A 19,688-nucleotide genomic window follows, 5' to 3' on the forward strand; every position below is an offset into this window, starting at 1 on the left:
AGCCCTTATATGTAACCAAAAACATATATAGTAAATAATCTTGGTGCGATTTTGGCCTGGGTTTCCTTTGAAGACAGCCACAAATTGGGAAATTGGAATTTCTGCCTTCAACCTTCAACCATGCTCATGGCTACTTGTACTTATGTGACTGGCCACAAGATGGCAGCATGCGTCAATTATTATTATTATTATTATCATCATCATCATCATCATCATCATCATCATTATTATTATTATTATTATTGCTATCATTACTACTACTACTACTTCTACTACAGTATTTATATAGCTCTTTTCCACCTTCAAGGCACTCCAAGCGCTTTACTAGGCACTGTGGGCAAGTGTCTTGCCAAAGGTCAACATTTCCTCTCTCAGCTCCACTGCATGTGGCACCTGGTGTTCCAGTGGTTTCCCGTCCAAGTACTTATCAGGCACTGTCCTACTTACTGTAGGCACTGTCCTAGCTTCAGAGAGCTGACGAGATCAGGCAATGGCAAACAGATATGGCAAAGGTTTGTGAGAATTGCTGTTGCTTCAATAACTTAAAAAAAATCATAATTTTGCTTTACTACGTTTAGCCTACTCTCCCAGGTTGTCTTTCATTCTTCCTTCTTTTTTTAGTTGGCAATTATTATTTGAATGTGTGTTTTTTCTTGCAAAGCTCAATATAAACTCAAGTAGCCTACTTATATTTTGGAAGTCTCAGCTGGAGTCCACATGTTGGAAGGGGTTTTCTGTACCTGACAAACGATTGAATTGTTTCACACTTATTCATGTGTAAGTGTGTTGTGAAAGAGGTAATAGATGTGTACAGGGTGTAGGCTATATTATGGAAATAGTTCATTAAAATACCTTTGAGTGTTCATTTCTTCTGTACAGCCAAACATGTGATTCATGTCACAGTGGGGAAAGGCAACTAATTGTAACAACGTTCTTCAAACCACACACGATGTTCCCGTTTAATAGCCTACCATGTGACTTTAATTTTCAGTTTGCCAAAGTTAACATAGGCTAAGAATTAGATAAAGAAGACTGGAAGTCATGGATTATTAGCTATTTAATTGATTTCGGTTGAAATGGACATGTTTAACATGCAGTTTGAAGCCCTGGTTGTTAACAACAAATACAAATGGTTTGTTAGAAACTTGTTAAAAGCTTAGATTGTACACATAATGCAAGTGAGTTTTGGAACAGAAAGTCATGCACGTCCTCAATGACTTCAGGATTTCAGCCAGAATGTTTAAGCTGATACAGTCGTGCAGCAGTGGACTGCATGTCAGGTATTTTGGAAACTCCAACTCTTCAAAGACTCTTCTCACAAATCACACACTGGGGACACTCAACAAATTACTGAACATGACACAAGACAGGAGAGTGTACATTTTCACATAAGTTTCCTATATTGGTGACATTTAAAAAATGAACATTTGAAAATGTACTATTATGTAAATAGACTGGATTTGATAAGCCTGTATGCTCACAAATAGGCTTGTGTGAAACAATGTGAATGCAAAGTTTTGTATATAATAAATTACATTTTATTGTCTTCTCTGCTGTTACAAAATAAACAAGTAAAGTCCAAGCTCCAACCTCATTACATACATCATGTTTTCGGGCATAAAAGTGCGTCTTTACAATAGGTTAATCTTCTGCTTAGCATAAACTGGACCTTCTATAAAGACACTGTAAAAGTGACTGAAAAGAGCTGCGGGTACAGGCCTAACTGTCTGATGTTCTCTGTGTACATTGTGCTTTGCGCTGAGAGAGAAGCTGTAACCCGAGTTCCGCTGAAGAGGTCGCGCAAGGACTTTTAAAGAAGTGCAGACTGTGCGTCAGCGCGCCAAGAGCCCACCGAGCTCTGCGTGTTTGTGTGTGCTCATTGAATGAAACGCTACACCGAACTGCTCTGTCTGGTGAAGCCTCTTCGGAAACAGGTTTGATTATATTTAAAAGCTTGACCCGCGAGAGAAACCCAAACAACTGTCTGTTCTAATATTAGAAGCGCGGCTGCGGAGCTACTATGAACTCTATTATTGTCTGGACACGGATCAGTTCAAAAAGGCTGTACCCTCATCAAAAGATTTACACTTCTGTCTGCAGTTGGTGGAAAAAAATATCAGTTACAGTGAGGTGTAGTACCTAAGGTGCTCTCATACAGCAATAGCCTTTCATCTTTTTAGCACAGAATAATAATATTAATAATATTATTATTAATAATAATAATTATTATTATTATTATTCATTATTATTATGTATTATTATTATTATTTGTGTATCTGTTAATACAACCTATCCTTGTTTCTATGTTGTGTATTTGCGTAACAAAAAGGTATTAGTTGTCCATTTGTTTTTGCCTGTAATTAGTTAGATCATAAATGTACATTTGACAGTAAAAGGAAACTTTCAAATTCCTCAGTGACGTTTTTGTTTTTGTTGTTGGTGTCTGGTAGATTTCTTCCGGTGATGAGTTAATACTTAATTTACTGAGTCAGTCAAGAGAAAGTTGGTTGTAACTCTGTCACCTGATTAGGATTGAACGAACTTTGGTAAGAAAAAAAGATCTCCCCACCCCCACAGAAGAGGAGCCCGCCCACCAAAGACAGTCAACCCGAGACCCCTTATAGATTTAAAAAGAGAGGCTGCATTCTCAGACTTACACTTATTCAACACTGCCACCTTAAGCAGATTACTTTGGTGCTGCCTGTGTCACTGACGAGCTTCACGTTGCCTCTCCATCCATCATGTTTGGGATGCTGAAACACCACTTCCAACCAGGCATTTTGCTATTCTTCCTTTGGCTGTGTCATCTTATGGAACATCAAAAAGTTCAAGGTAAGATATTTGCATACAATTACATCTACTTTGGAAAAGTTTGATTTTGAAGCGTAAATTGGCACATCATTGTACGATAAACTTGAAAAAAGTCCGGGTGTGATTTGTCTGCGGGCTCTCTCTGTAGTCTCTACAATAAGAGTAAGAATTGTCAAAGCAGGTGCGGTATGGGACAGTTCAGTGCCACGAGCCAACACATTAAGTTGTGCGTAAAGCTGCGCGCTGCTGCCAGTCTCGAGCTTTATCTAGACACCTTAAACTCCTGTCTTGTATTCAGATCTACCCAGATCTTTTGGAAACGAAATAAACATTATCTTTAAAATAATGAGACTAAGAGCGAGTAGAGTATGATTCACGTAAGGTATATCCCTTCAGTTTGAGACTTGGTGAGCACTCTGCTGCGCCTGCTGTTGTCTGTCTATCTGTCTGTACACATAAAACACCATAACATGGTTTTATTAAAATATATATATATATATATTACAATCTTTCTCAAGCGTGTTTTATTGTTTGTTTAACTTGGAGTTAGCATATGCAATGTGTTCCCATAAAAAGTGCGGTTTTGTAGAAGAGATTGGCTGCTATTTAAGACTGTCTAGACACTCCACTTTCTGTGCAGAGATAACGAGAAGGTTTGGGGCATTAAAGCCCCCTCCTTCCCGCATCTCGCGCCACTTATTCGTGTACTTTCTGCTTTGAGTCGGCATTGTATGAGACTGTCAGAACTGGGATAGACCAGTCTAAACTGTGCCCCCGAAAAAACGAGACAGATTACGGGCACGCGGGACAAGAGGTCGTTAGATAATTCCCGCTGCTTGTCTGTGGCATAACTGAGTAGCCTACATCACATTGAAGCATGTGTCCTTTTGTCCGCAGCCGGTAACTGCTGGCTGCAGCAAGGAAAGAACGGAAGATGCCAAGTTCTGTACATGCCCGGAATGAGCCGAGAGGAGTGCTGCCGCAGCGGGCGTCTGGGTACGTCCTGGACCGAAGAGGATGTCCCTAATAGCACGCTCTTTAGGTGGATGATCTTTAATGGCGGAGCACCTAATTGCATACCATGCAAAGGTGGAGGTGCATTAATTTCCATTTGTCCTCACACGATAAGTTTGCAACATATATACTCCGAAGCACATATTCTCACAAGCAGCACATGTTTGTTCACCTCTAGAAACGTGTGACAATGTTGACTGTGGGCCCGGAAAGCGGTGCAAGATGAATAGAAGGAGCAAGCCACGCTGCGTATGCGCACCAGACTGCTCCAACATCACATGGAGGGGTCCAGTGTGCGGCTCGGACGGGAAGACATACAAAGACCAGTGCGCGCTGCTGAAGGCAAAGTGCAAAGGCCACCCAGACCTGGATGTGCAGTACCAGGGCAAGTGCAAGAGTAAGTAGACTGTTATGTATGTGTAAAATGTCTCAGTGCCGATCTTTGCATTTATTATTATTATTATTATTATTATTATTATTATTATTATTATTATTATTATTATTATTGTTGTTGTTGTTGTTGTCTCTTGCCAGAAACATGCCGTGACGTCCTTTGCCCTGGTAGCTCCACATGTGTTGTGGACCAGACAAATAATGCATACTGCGTTACATGTAATCGGATTTGCCCCGAGGTTACGTCACCCGAGCAATACCTGTGTGGAAATGACGGGATTGTGTACGCAAGCGCATGCCACCTGAGAAGAGCTACATGTCTGCTGGGCCGATCTATTGGCGTGGCCTATGAGGGCAAATGCATCAGTAAGTGTCCCACAGCGCAGTCCTGGCTGAGATTACGCACTTCTCTTTCTGCCAACATTCCACTGTGAAGGGGGTCCACAAACTGTGTGTGTTAGTAGTTACTTGTGTTTGCTCAAGAGATGATAGACATCTTATTATTTCCTGATGTTGGCAGCTCTGTTCCATGTGGGAACTTGAGAAACACAGAGTGAAGGAGAACAGTGCTGGGGGCAGTATAGACATGAAGGCTTCAAGTTAATATTTCAGTCAAATTGTATCCAGAAATCACAATCTTAGCCTTAAGAAAACCACAAAATCAGCCCCAATAAAACCAGACTTAGTTCATTCTTGTATCTTACTTGTCCAAGCCTCAGCAGACATCTGATGCAGTTTGAAAAGCATTCTAATCCATTTTAGAGCATACTTCCTTTAAGATAACGCATGCTCTCTTTGCTCCTAGAGGCCAAGTCGTGTGAGGACATCCAGTGCAGTGGAGGAAAGAAGTGTTTGTGGGACACCCGCATGAGTCGGGGGCGTTGCTCTCTGTGTGATGAGAGCTGTCCGGAGAGCCGAACTGACGAGGCTGTGTGTGCCAGTGACAACACTTCATATTCCAGTGAATGTGCCATGAAGCAGGCTGCTTGCTCCATGGGGGTTCTCCTTGAAGTCAAGCACTCAGGATCTTGCAACTGTAAGTAAACAAAATGTGAAAAACACCATCACCAAAAGACAGTGTTTGGTGTTGCTTTCCCTACCCTGAGAGCTCCAGGCCCACTCAACCACACCACATAAGCAGGCAAAGGACTATGAAATGGAACAAGTGGCATGACATTGTCTTGTCGCTGACAAAGGTTCTTCGTGTTTTTTAGTATTGAAAACACAATAACTGAATAACTGACTGTGGGAGCCTGGTCATCTAACCAAACAACAGTATTGGTTTGCAGTGTAAAATTAAGATATTCAAAGTCTAGTTTTAGGTGTACACTCACTCTTATGACCTGCAGGAGCAGTTTGCCTTAAACTCATGTTTTTTGTAATTGTGGTTATTTCCCACAGGTCACATGCTAACTTTGTGGCTATAATGTGTGATTGTTAATGTCTCTTGTTAGTGTTTTGTATCTGTCTGCAAAAAGATTAATTTCAAATGTCTCCTCCAACATGCATTACACTGCCAACAATTGACATATTTTTTAGCTCAACTCATTGAAAGGACAGAGAGCGATTGTAACATTGGTGCCAATCTCTCCAAATTTTGTTTTAATATGAATTATTCTTCTAGAAAAGGTGTCTCTGGATAATTAAAGATAATTAAAGCAATCCATGGCACCAACTTTATAATCATCTCATGAATTAAAGCGAATGTGAAATGACATAGTATGCAAAATACTATCTGCTTGTTGTATTCAACTGCTCATACAAGCTTCACAAAAAGTTAACATGTTGTTAACTTTTGTTAGTAATCTAATGTTTTATTGAAAAGAAAAATCCTTTTGGATTGAGGGAGTGGCTATTTTTTTATTTTATGGTTGTTGGTCTTGCTTATGTCTTTTGTGTTCAATGTAACAGTCCTATGTAAAAAATACCTCAGAGTTGTGTTATTAATATTTGACCTGCTTCATAGCAAGGCTATGACACAATCTTCTCAAACAAATATTTAGCAGCACGAAAAGAGCCTGCAACTCCCTGACCACCAGAGCATATTTTTGTGTGTTGTGTGTCTGCTTCCAGGAATCTGCTAAAAAGAGACCTGAGCCATTGGAGCCCTGAGCCTCAGCCCCTTTAACTCACCCTGTGTCCCCCTCTCCTTTCCTTCCCTCCTTCCATCCATCTTTGTTCCTGTTCTATAAAGCTTTTGCTGTACATTGATGTTAATTGTGGTGACACAGTGGGGTTGCATCTCTTAAACAAATCCATAAAAATACTAAAAATACCAACAAATATGATTAGGGGCAGCATGCCAGTCACTTTGCTTCATTGACAAAACATTCAGTGATTTTCTGGGGCTGTTGTGGTCAATTTCATACAACAGCTGCATATATTCTCCCATTTAGCCATTACAGAAGACCAGCAGGAGGGGGAGGAGGAGAAAGACGATGAGGACTCTGACTACACAACCTATGTCCAGTTACTTCCTGTTCTGGACGGATAGGTCCCAGTAACTATAGGGGAACAGTTCTATGTTCATACTGTAAATTATGTGTATGCTTATTTATTTTTTAAAGAAAGGAAGTATACATATAGTTCAGTTCGCTAGATGTTTATTTATACTGTACCTTTGTGTTCGTGTTTGTGTTTTATAATTTATACATTTATGTTGTCAGGCCTATTATCTACCATTATCTATTGCATTACCACTCATTTCAGTTTTATTGTCGCTTTCAGGTTTGTTTGTTTTTTAATCATGAAGAAATATATTTGTTCAAGGAGAAGCAGTGTTATTTATTTGTCATGACCGTGTAAGTAGAGACATTCTATAAGCTGTAAATTGCATTCCGTGAGCTGTAAAAATCTGCTTGTTACTGTCAAATCTTTATCACAGATGTTTTGTCATACATATGTACATGCATGTTTAGGTTGTGTCTTTATTTATTGGCAATATATCAATTATTGTATGTACAGACGTGGTTTACTGGTTTGTTTACAACTAATAACAACTGACCAAAGGGATTCTGGTGAAGGCAGTGGCAAGGAGCACTGTATGAAGTGCAACACAGCAGTGATGAAGAGACCCCCACCTCCTCTTTTATTTCAATTCTTTTTTTTTCATGTAGTTTTTTTGTTTTTGTTCTGTTTTGTATAGCATATATCATCGAGAGAATATACTTTTGTCTAATTAGCAGCTAATAATGAGATAAACATTGATTATTTTGGAAACATTGTGCCATTAAAGGTCATACATTTTGCCAACGTGTTCTGTATTCTTACAGAGCAGTTCATATGCTATTTATAGTCACTTTTTTCTTTTCACTGCATTAGTCAATTTCAAACCACAAGATACAAAATTATAGTTTTGTATTTTTTATGTAAATGTCATATGTACATACAAAGTTTGATGGTATTTGTACAGAGATGAAGAGTGAAACAATTAAAGTGTTTTTTCCCTCATACTTGCTGAGTTTTCTTTTTAATTTGTAGCCCTAAACTATATATTAACCTACTCTACAAACATTTCAATTAAAAAAAAAAAAGTTTAGTCTTGGTAGTGTATTTTTTCATTTTTTCATTAACATTACCTTTCTATGTCTCCAGTAAACTTATTGAGGCTCACACTTTTGTATACCACACCCGATGGCTAAAACTATTGTATTAATATTTTCACTTTGACAACTTATATTTTCACTTTTTCTTTATGTGAGCCTGTAAAAGCTTTCCGAACTAAAAAAAAAACGCCCCCACGTAAAATGTAGCATAATTAATGCTCATAAAAATGTCATAGAGCAAAAGATTTAACTTAGGTGTAAGCTGGTAATGTTAATAATACTTTATATTCACACATACACTGTTTAATATAATAATAATAATAATAATAATAATAATAATAAATGATAATATATGATGATGATGATGATGATGATGATTATTATTATTATTATATAATAATAATAATAACAACAACAATAATAATAATAATTGATAATAATAATAAAGAAACAAACAAATAGGGGGTTCTGACCCCTAACTATGGGAACTCTATAAAATCAAATAGAGGAATTGAAATCTGAATGAGTCTATACCATTATAGTCTGCTAGTGTTAATAAACTACGTGTATAGCCAGGACAGCCTCAGTTTGTCAAAGTGTATGGTTCATTTTATATTACAAGCGCTGTTGCTACCTCAGTGACATGTACCTGACAGCTGACCCGTATAACTGTCTTATCTGTCTGGACATGTCTTGCGATGTGTGGGACACGCCTGGACTGGCCTTTGAAGATCTGGCATCAGGTTTACATTTTCCTGCCAAACCTCTACGTTCTCCCGGCACACTACATTTTTCCCCTTTCGCTTGCCGTACGTGATCATTGAAAACAAACATGGCGGCTTCAATGTCACTTCTGGGCTTGGGACGTTTATCTGTCCTAAATGCGGCTTCAAAATGGGTTTTAAATCCTCTCAGGTAAACACGCATCTGTTGATATTATGTTTTCATTCCGCATGTGTTTATAGAGGTATAAGAAAAATTATGCCTTCTTAGTCCTACAGTAACATGTTGGTTGTAATGTAGCTAGCTTAGCAAAAGGATAGCACATCAGGAAAACAACATGCGTTTTCTGTCAGCGTTAGTCCTCAAAAGAGTCAGACTATGCCACTGAGCTTAGCCTGTGTGTGAAGTGTTTATTATAATCACTGTTCAAGGTGCGTGGCTAAATTCGTTTTGTATACCGCGTGTCCAGGCTAGTCGGATAATTAGCTAACGACAGTGTCTAACAAGTTTATCGGACTAAACATTCACACACAGGTCAACATGTGTTGCATGCCAGCACTAATAACTGGCGAGACGAAAAAGGTTATTAAATGAAACGTTGGAAACGACAAGGCCGGTTTAGTGTCTCCTTCAGTGTCGCTTAAACGCTTCTCTCCCAAATACCTCCTCCTTTAATGTTTGATCTGTGCTCGTCTAAAACTAATCCTGGTTTTGAGCAAGGCTAAAATGTATCTTGACCTGGACCTAAATCATGCCTTATCTAAACTTGACTAAAGCCAAAAGAGTGTAATCTTTAATGCACAGCAGTAATGTGATGTAAAGCAGACAAGAAAATGTATGTTTTTAGGATAAATAAGCTTAACATGACCACCAGTGGTACAGGTACCACAGTTTGACAAACAGTTGTCTAGTCAAATTGCACATCATGTTTGAATTAACACAACACCTGGCACGTAAACACACACACATTTACAGAACTGTTAACTCATACACAGGTAAATCAGCTCATAAGTCTATGCAGTCTGTTGCTTTATATCTCGTTTTAACATATTGAGTTATGATTGACTTACAAAAAGTTTGATATTTTAGTCTTCATGATTAAAAATAGTTATATAAAATAGTTGTATTGTGTGTACTATAGCAACCTTTTTGCAGACATGTTATTTTATTTGTATATCCATCATTTAAACATTTGCAAAAGTAAATGCTTTCCTAGAAAACGTTCCAGTGACGTACAATAATGTTACAGTGCAAATGACAACAAACCTTTGGTTTAAAATAAACATTTTAGTATAACAGGTGAGTAAAATGAAGACACTCTCTCTGTACTATCTGGGTGGCAGTAATGTGCCCTTGGTATGCCCTTACTTGGCCGGGCATTGTTGTGAGTGACTGCACATTTACAAAGGGCTACAAAGTCCTCTACAGACATTTGACCAGAGCCAGCTTTAAGCACGTCCTATGAGGATGAGCTCCAGTCTGATACACCAGACAAAACTAATAGGTGACAGGGGATTCCCTTTTTGTCCCCTCTCAGTGTCTCAGCCCTCCTCTGAGATGTGCCGCTGAAGCACAGTTAACATTGTGTCTTTGCCTTTTATCTTTGCTCTGCGTAATGATTTCATCCCATGCTTTTCAGGTCCACAAGCACATCAACATCAAGGCTGGCAGAGAAACAAGGACAAGACACGCAACTTATTACTATTAATGAGAAACTGGTAAGATTCCGTCTGGTTAACGTGACACAGCTTTGTTGTTTTGGCATTTCCATTTTAAACATTTTCAGGAGGCAATTTTCGTAATGGAAAGTTATTGATATTTTACAATAATCCGATGATTGGGAACATGTCTCTAAATGTATTACTTGAGGTTTAAATATAAGGTCATTGTGAACGGACTTTAAAATGACCAATTACCTGAACTTGCAGATATATCACTTAAACCTTTGCTTGAAAAATCAACATGTTTTTATTAATTTTTTTTATTGTATTTGATATGTTTTTTTGAAATGTCAAAGCCTTCATCATCTACCCACCAGCATTAATAATACGTTAATAATACAGTTTTCATATGCGTTTCCATTCATCAAATTTATTTAAATCATGTTCGTTATTTAATTGTATCATCAAATGTATTGATCTAATATTCAATCTGATATTTATTGTGTTGAATGTCTTTGTGCTAAAAATTATATAAATTGTATTCAAGATATTACAAAAAAGACAAAACACAGCGCAGCCAAGTCTTTGGCAGAGCCTGTCTCTGTCCTCTCAGTAGGACATTGTGGAGCAGCAGAGAGGAATGAGGGCCTCTAGATATGAGGAGGAGTGATAGAAAAATGGAGCCTCCCCCAGCTTCAACAAACGGACAGTGGCCACTTCAGTATTGTGGGCTACAGAGGTTCCTTTGTGTCATGCTGTGGCTGGCGACGGCGGGAAGTGCTCTAATGTTGGCCCAGACAGGCCGAAAAGAGGCCCTCAGCTGTTTACAGTACAGTGTGCCACAGCTCACACGAGAACACCATGATGCACAACAGTGATGTCAACAGTAAGACATTATGAGCACAATATAAACATAACAATGTATAGAAAATAATCGTGAACATTTTGGAAGCAAAAATAAGTTGTTTTTATTCCTGTACTGTTTGTGGGACACGGCTCTCAGACAAGGTCGATGTGAGGGCTTCGGCATTCAGGGATTGTCAGGGCACTAGTCATTCATCAGAAACTTAACTGCTGGGCTCAGAACAAATCAAACAGTGCTGTGATATTTGAAGGGCTAACGTGCACATGCGCCGTGCATTTTAGCTTGTGCAAATTCTAGTGTTTTGTACTTGGTAGGGTATTTGTGAAACACTGCCTGATTATCAGTCAACTTATGCATTGTGACAGCATGACATGGTATATATGTTTTGAGATTATTTTAAACCATTCAGCAGTCATATTAAGTGCTATTCTTGCATTGCATTAGGACTAAAAATATGTTGACAGCGTAAAGCTGGTCTTTCTAAGTGAACGTCTGTTTTATAATCTCAAAGAATGAGCGCCCATGAGCCCAGGGCAACAGTCTTTTCTTGTTAATTACTGTTACATTAAGCACGCTGAGCCGCCACCGATGCAGCAACACTCTGATGTGGGCTCCTTTCCAGCATCTTGCTTAACTCTTTACCCACAGAACTGAGACAACAGCCTAAACTTCAACATGCGATTTTGATCATTTCTACCACATGTCTTGAGTTGTGACTTAAAGCAGTCGTCACTGCACATAAAAGCAACACCATCCTTTTATAGAGTTCTCAGAAGGCTCTGGAGGTTTTATGAGACAGAAGTGGACAGTTACTGTGGAGTGAAGAGCTGCTTGAACATTTATACTACAACATTGACTCTGCTCAGATGGCTCACAGCGGCCAGGTTGTTTGTTCATCGAAAAGTTTTAGTTTGTAATGAATTTGAAGCCTGACATCTGTTGGCAGGGAGAAGCACATCTGGACCAAATGTGACATTTTTGGTAAATGAGGTGGTGATTTTTAACGGCCTGTTGTTCGTTTTAAAAGCTTAAAATTAGTGGTACATTAAAAGAGCTTCAAATTAGTGAAAAAAAGTCACAATGTAGTTGCTTAGCACAGATACATTGAGTACAACAATGCGGTGTTGCTTGAGATTGAGTATGCTGTGGGTCAAGTTGACCAGACAACTGACAGCACAATTAGTTTTAGTGTGACTTACATTAGTCTCAACGTAAGCAAAAATACTCAGGTGTAATCTAGTGCAAATGTCTGTAAGTTATCTCACAGTAATTACAAAAAGATGCTGGATATACCCCAACTGGTGGGATATATTTAGCCCAGGCTGTGACTGTCTGGAGGACTGCAGTGCCTGTCAAGCCTTAGACTGGACTGACCTACAGTGAAGCGGGGCACAGGCAGCGCCCCCTCCCTCTGCATACACAACATAAGTGTGTGTTTTGTCTGCTTGCCCTTGTGTGCAGCTCTGCTACAAGAAACCTCCAGGTTCAGATTTGTGCCTGGAAATGTGGTGGGTGATTTGAAGTTAGTTTATGATCATTACTCGCAATTAAATAGTTTCAGTGGCAGCCAGTGTATTTTGGCCCACTTGTAGCTCCTATTCTTGTAGTGTATGTCGTTGTGTTCCAGTGTGGTTCCAGGTACACAAGGACAAAGGCTGTAGTCGAATGTAATTGAGCCGTGAGGATGCTGGCTGGAATGGCATGTCTAATATCGACAAATGCGACCGCAGTCTTGACGCGAGCCCGTCCCAGCAGCATGTGAAATGTGAGCTTGGAGATGACCCTCGCAGCAGCTGCTCTGTGTTCCCCTGTTTTCACTCCTGCACACACGACAGATAATATTTGTTTCTGTAAGAGACGCAATCAGTACTTGCCGGGGCTTTTTCTACTTCAAAGCTGTGCAAAGGTGGGAACGGGCTCAGGCTGTTGAGTGACGCTCTTGGTCTGGGGCTGAGCTGGGCACGGAGGGGTTAAGGGTGATGTGTTTGGGTTTTCACCACATGCTGCCTCAAAATGATTCAGCCCGCTTGACCCCGTGACCTCCTTTTGGCAGCTTTCCTGAGGTTTTTGGCATCCGTGTGGACTGTACTGTGTTAAAGCGATAATCACATTTTAATTAGTTAGGAGTGACACCACGCCAAAAATCTTTTTCAAATTGAACTTTTGACATGATTATTGACACCTCTAAAAAGAAAATTCTTCACATACTTTATACCTAGAGCAAGTGAATATAGGCATGATGTTCTTATGATTTTTCTTTTATGAATTGTGGGTTAAATTTGAATTACATATTGTTTCTTCTTCAGTAGTTTTTTTGATCATCATAAATGTTTTGCCATCATCCTTACTAGGCACAGATCATTTTAGCATTCAGTGACTGAACCGTCTTTGATGATTTCGACAGAGAAGTTTCCTTTCTCTAGTTTAAGGTTTCACATCATTCCTTTCCTCTAAATGATCTCAGAGGGAGTATTGAGTGATGTCTTGAAGTGTGGAGGCCAATTGACTGCAAGTGAATGAGCAGTAATGTGTTTAGTGTAAAGTCATGTCCACGCCTCTCCAGAGCTCTGTCTTCATTCAGCTCCAAGTGTCAGACGAGGTTTTCATCAATGGCTGTGACTGTTGCTCTGCGCGGTCTTGTTCTTTAATGGATCTCCACAGCAGACTCACCACATGACGGATAAAGGATTATCTTATCTTATCTTAACTGCGTTCAATATGCGTCTACTATTCCTGTTACTCACAGTGTCTGTGCATTGTGACCAGATCTGGAAACAATTTCAGAAAAGTACAGCGCATATTTCATGCCATAGTGCCGGTAGAATTGGTTTAATATAGCACTATGTAAACAGAGGGAAATCATCCGCACTGATGCTGGATGAAGTGATCTGAGGTCAGAGCAGATGGCACTTGTAGTGGTATGCAGTACTCTACAATGATGTTGTACAATGCAATTGTTTAAAATGTACTATATATAACTTAGTTTAAACGAATAAAACAAACACAAAAGACTCCATTTAACCTGTAAATATTATTTGGAGGTTGCGTATGCTTCATTTCCCTAACTCTTATTGTGGAAGGATTGTTTAAATGTGGGCTGCTGTGCTTGTCAAACTTCTTCATATCAGCTTTTGTTCTCGTGTGATACAGTAACATCATTGGATGTGCTCTTGTTTACTCCGCCTGTGCCTGCCCAGGTCTCTGGTGATGCATTGTGGTAGGCCCAGCGGCCCCACAGCGACAAGCCCCTCTGCTCTTGGTTTGGCTCATCGCCTGGAAGTGTCACAAATATGGACACGCTTTCTTGTGACGAAGACTATACCAGCGCTTCGAGCCTTTCTTAAGCCAGCCTTTCTGTCTGCGTGGTCAGGTATTGTAGGGCCCTGTGAAGACCCTGTGAATAGTGTCAAACTTGATCGTTCTCATTTTGCTTCCTGTACGCAGCAGAAGAAAAGTGCCCACCGTGTGGGTTTTCCTTTTGTGATGGCCTGCTCTAGTCTTCCTGGGAACACAGCACATTCCATCTACAATCGTCCTCTTTGTAAAGCTGGGTATTGTGGCTGAGTCTGTTATACGGATAACCCTCCTAGCTTTCAGTGTAATGCATGCAAGTATCATCGAAGTCTAGACTCTACTTTGCAAACAATAGCAGATAATGAGCAGAGTGTTTTCAGTGATCTGGCAGAGCTTTTGTTTTGACATCCTTCCCTCATTCAAGAAAGACCTTTTGTGCTCATCCACGCTTAAAATGTGATTTAAGATCTGCTACATCTGGACAAATTATTGCACAAGTTCACCATACGTGGGCCTCATGTGTCACTTATGCTTTATGTAACGTACATACGCGTAACCATGGTCTGGCCTGCTATTCCCAGGGGCATCGTTTCTAATGCACCCCAGAAAGGGACTTTGAGGAGCACTGTACCAAACAGCTTAACTGCAAATTAGATTTACCTCCACTGTTGTTTTTGAAATTCATCCTGGATTACTTCTCCAATTCTCTACTCATCCATTTTACATGGACTTCATGTTAAAGTTCTTTTGGACGTGAAGAGCCCAAAACAGCAGAATATGAAGTTCTCCTTCAGCAGATGAAGCAGATGGTAGGTGTGCTAGTGTGTGATGTGCTGCCCGTTCTCTCTTCCTGGGGCTGACGAGAACATGTTCTTCTCTATGTGACAAGAAGGAATTGTTAAGGTTAAGTAGATGGGGCATCCGGAAATAATTACCTAGCACTTGGGAAGTTTTCCCCCTTCTTTATGTTCTGTTTTGTCCTCTTTTCCTTTTATTTGAACTACCCTTTGTATGTGCAGATCATATTTGTTATTAAATTGAGTGTAGTGTGTTTTAGAAGTGGGGCCTGTAATTGACTAGCCTGAAATACCATTGCCAGTTTATTTCCAAAGAAAAAGTAAGCTTTTGTGGAAAGTTCACACTAAATGACCCCTTTTCTACAAATCAACCAGTAGATGACAATGAAGCAAATTTGATTCTTTGAAGTTGTAATGACCATTGAAATGTGTTAGATTCATGTATTGAAAGCAGAGTTCCCTGAAAGGCCTCAGCCCTGAGAGTCTGCTGCCTGTTGTGGAGTTTTTAATGGACAAAGAACCCCAAGAAACTCTGGAATACGTGTCTTTTGTATTATAAATGTTGAAAATATTAGCAATGTTTAGTAAATTCCATTTAATTTTGACAAGAGCCCTTCATTGCAATAACTGTATGAAACAGATTTTTTTTAAATAATGTTGTTCCCATCATTAAGACATCAGGTTTATTGTGCTACTAATGAACAAACGACAAACTAAACTCCTGGGTGCAAAGATGTATTTGTACACTTGATAGAGTACCAACATTAGCCTTTTAGGACAAACAATTTGCACATTGTTTTAACTTCTGATTTTAATGGCAGGTCCTGATGAAGCTACCCCAGTTTGAAATTTGTCAGATCAAAACCCTTGTTTGTTAAATATGGACGTCTTTGAACAAAAATGCCCAAATCCAGTGGAGTTTAGGGCAGGGTTATAATGTCCTTTTTGGATGTCATAATCTCAGTTGGTGAGCGGGGCCTGTGTTACACTCTGGGAGATTTTCTGTTTTTGGAATTTTTATGGGGCACACGTAGTCCCTCCTCTCACACTGATGTGGAATCATGACGGAGAATCAACACCCGAGACACCGGTAGTTGTTTCCACATGGTTCTCAGAGAACTTTGTCTGTCTCTGGTAAATGCTTATGATTCTTAACAAATTGCAACAATTAATTCTCATCAAAATGCAATATTAACTTCTCGTTTACCTCCGTCTCATTTTGATTATGTCCTAGACGTTTACCAAAGTGCTGCACATAGTAGCAGGACAGGATTTGATATCGAAATACAAAGTGTTGTTTTATCACAGTGATGTTGAAATTTGCATTGTTAAATGATAATCACTTTTCAGACACTGATTTGTGTCTGAAAAGTCATTTTACAATGTTGTGTACCCTTCATTCCTTACTCTGCAGTGGTAAGCTGTTCTGTTGCCACGACTGCCCTGGGATAGACTGACGAAAGCAGGGCTGCAGTCTCTCTAACCACCATCAATCACTCACCACATTCATTCCTTAGTATCACATCTGAGGTGGAAATAATTTTGTTATGACAACACCAAATACCAGAGAGAGTAACGTGATTTGATATCTTTTTCAGGACATAACAACAGTGACAGGCGTGCCAGAAGAGCACATCAAAACACGTAAAGTGCACATCTTTGTTCCAGCGAAGAGTGCAATGCAGTCAGGAATCAACAGCACCAAGAAGTGGAAAATGGACTTTGACACAAGGGAGCGCTGGGAGAATCCGCTCATGGGCTGGTCCTCGACGTAAGAACCTCTCCACTACATTTACAATGTTATGGTTTTTAGGATGTCTGATCTGCTAATGATATGACAAATAAACGTTTGTTGTGTTATGTCAATGGCAAATCAACATTTCTGTTTTTCCCTGCAGAGCGGACCCTCTTTCCAACATGGTGCTGAGTTTCTCCTCCAAGGAAGACGCTGTAGCATTTGCTGACAAAAATGGTAATGTATTAGAAATCCACATTGTAAAACAATCACCTATTAACTGTAAACAAGACAATCAAATTGGTATTTTGCATTTAAAGTATATAATTTAAAGAGATTATACATTTTCATTTACCATTCATTCACAAAAACGCACTTAGCAGTAGTGCTAACTTTACCTTTACAGGCCAGTTGTGTTCAGTTATTAACAAAACCTACGGTAATCTGAGAGATAAGACGTAAAATTAATACTTATGATGTAATATCAGATCATTCAATTCGTCACAATTATTATACCCAACTAATACAAAAATCACTTCTAGATTTCATTTGTTGGTTGATTTTAAGCCTGATTGTCCCATTATTTCTGCTCTGCCAGAGCGGAAATAATGGGTTCGATTCCCGGGCCAGATCAACATCACATGATCTCTCTGGGTGGAGTCTGCATGTCCCCGTGTCACTGTGGGTGCTCCTCGACCATCCAAAGATATGCATGTATAAGGCAAAATTGGCAATTGTAAACTTGAGACAAGAGTGAATGTTTGTCTATGTCTCTGTGTTAATTCTATGACTGGCCCCTGTCCAGAGTGAACCCCGCCTAAGGCCCAAAGTCACTGGGGTCACTCGCGACCCCTAACGGGAACAAGCGGTAGAAAATGAATGAATGATTGTTCCCATCATTGAGCAGTCCTTGTAAAAGGTCCACACTATCTTAAACCTTTCCTAAGTAAGCCTGAATTTGATGTATTTCCACATACCAAGTTCACTGAGGCTCAGACCTGGACCATCTGGGAAAGTTTGTTGAAAGCGAGCAAAGGAAAGCGGTGTTCTTTGTTTATTGCACCACCAAAGCGATTAGCGCAGATCTGACTCCACACAGCCTGTTGATGTCTACACTTCATTGTAGTTGGCCCATAGCCAAAATGAATATACATCACGTCCTCTTACCCCATCACTTACTCTGATGTTGTTTTGCTTATCCAGGTTGGAGCTATGAAATAACAGAAAAGAGGAGCTCCAAGCCCCGAGTCAAATCCTATGGGGCAAACTTCTCGTGGGACAAGAGAACACGGAGGTCCACCAAATAGAGTGAAGACGGCCATCTGTTGCTTTGCTCTGTTTGTCTCACCACAAACCGTCAATAAAGCCATTATTCTTTAGATGTAAACCATGGACTCATTATCATGTCTCTTCTTCAAACAGTCACCTCATTATTACTGACTACCTAACACACTTCACTCCATTAGGGAAATGGTTTTGCTACAATAAAACATACAGGGATTGCACATATTATCACAATTAAGACGTTTGTGAGGGTCAAAAACAGTGACTCTTTTCCTGTGTTAGAACTTTGTTTACACCTTGGCATCTTGATGCAGCGCTGCATAACTGGAATTTGAAAAGAAAAAAGAAATCTGGAACTAATCCTTTCGAAGTTTTACTGCAACATCTGCGAAGTGATTACCGCATGTTCCTTATAATATTAGCGCCACAACTAATAACTTTTATTACAATACAGTGAATCGTTTGGCTGCTCATGGAAAGTACCTTTGAGTTGCCAAGTTTTCCCCTCAAAAAGCTAAACGGGTGAAGGGTTTCAATCAAAAAATACTTTTTTCCTTAAGAACACTTCATGATGACATCTTAATCACTATGGTTTAGGTTTTTCCTCATTTGTGGAAATGTGGTAAAGTCCTAGACAGTGAATTAGAGCTGTAGAGGTTTTATCAATTGTACTTTTGATCTTCAGTGTGTAATGGGGAAAGAAATCCTGCACACTGTCAAACTTGCAAAATAAAAGTTTAATGGTGAAGAGGCAACGTTTCGGCGTTTAGGCCTTCGTCAGGCAAAATGTTCTTCAGTGTGTAAAATGTTCTCAAGACGTCTTAAATACTTTTTATTTTCCTACACAAGAACTTAATGACACAAATTAGAATATATTAAGTTATTTAAAAAGACTCCCATATAATCAATATATGTTTTGTAGCCAGTAACCTTACACTTGGGATGATACAGTCTGGAGTTTGAAGTGCAGTTGCCAATCCTTATTTACACTCTTTGTGTTCGGTAAACAGTGGAGTAATAAACTGCGTGACTGCACCGACATTCACACACCAATTATGGCTGCCTAATTGCTATAGGTCAATTAACGCACAGCATCGCAAATCCTTCACAGGCTTGCGCTGGCTATTTACTTTGCTCTGTCACTCGTCACATCAAAGGCGCCGATCTGATATGAGCGTAATGGTGCGTCAGGACATGAATGACAGCGTGTGCGTTCCCCTTTGAAAAGGCCTCGGAGAAAAGCAAAGAGGAAAAATACTTTTGGCACAACGTTGTATCAGAAAAAGTTGAAAGCATTCCACCAGCCCTGGCCCATGCGGCTACAAAAGTGTGTGAACTTGGAGCAAAAGCATCGTGGTAACACGTCAAGGACCAATCCGCGCTCCGCGTCCTGTGCCACAAAGCACGCGCCTTCGGACACAAACGCACTGCTCAAGAGCACACTTCTGGCATGTCAATAGTACTTTGAGAATAACCAACTGTAGTTGTCGAGATCGTTTTTTCTCGAGAAGGAACTGCTTGGAAAAGCAAGACGAATAGTCTGCAGGCTTTGCCTGCATCTTTCAG

General features: G+C 39.8%; 2 protein-coding genes across 4 annotated transcripts; both read left to right on the plus strand.

Annotated features, from left to right (window-relative positions):
* Positions 1 to 2,569: 2,569 nt before the first annotated feature.
* Positions 2,570 to 7,668, plus strand: fsta (follistatin a). 3 transcript variants are annotated; one of them, XM_072432654.1, is made up of 6 exons: positions 2,570 to 2,832; positions 3,709 to 3,906; positions 4,004 to 4,222; positions 4,360 to 4,584; positions 5,024 to 5,254; positions 6,292 to 7,668. In XM_072432654.1, coding segments are annotated over exons 1-6 (966 nt in total). In that variant the 5' UTR covers positions 2,570 to 2,741; the 3' UTR covers positions 6,294 to 7,668. The 3 variants fall into 3 exon arrangements, with proteins under 3 accessions (XP_072288755.1, XP_072288753.1, XP_072288754.1); XM_072432652.1 differs by having other exon boundaries at positions 6,615 to 7,668; XM_072432653.1 differs by having other exon boundaries at positions 3,709 to 3,900; positions 6,615 to 7,668.
* An 860-nt stretch (positions 7,669 to 8,528) lies between these two features.
* ndufs4 (NADH:ubiquinone oxidoreductase subunit S4) lies at positions 8,529 to 18,232 on the plus strand. The gene is made up of 5 exons (XM_072433451.1): positions 8,529 to 8,678; positions 10,126 to 10,204; positions 16,702 to 16,874; positions 17,002 to 17,075; positions 18,042 to 18,232. The coding sequence occupies exons 1-5, from the start codon at positions 8,596 to 8,598 to the stop codon at positions 18,143 to 18,145; spliced, it is 513 nt and encodes a 170-aa protein (XP_072289552.1). The 5' UTR covers positions 8,529 to 8,595; the 3' UTR covers positions 18,146 to 18,232.
* The last annotated feature ends 1,456 nt before the right edge of the window (positions 18,233 to 19,688 follow it).

The sequence above is a fragment of the Eucyclogobius newberryi genome, unplaced genomic scaffold (assembly GCF_026437365.1).
Source record: "Eucyclogobius newberryi isolate DKJ021-1_F unplaced genomic scaffold, fEucNew1.0.hap1 SCAF_6, whole genome shotgun sequence".
Taxonomy (NCBI): Eukaryota; Metazoa; Chordata; class Actinopteri; order Gobiiformes; family Gobiidae; genus Eucyclogobius; species Eucyclogobius newberryi.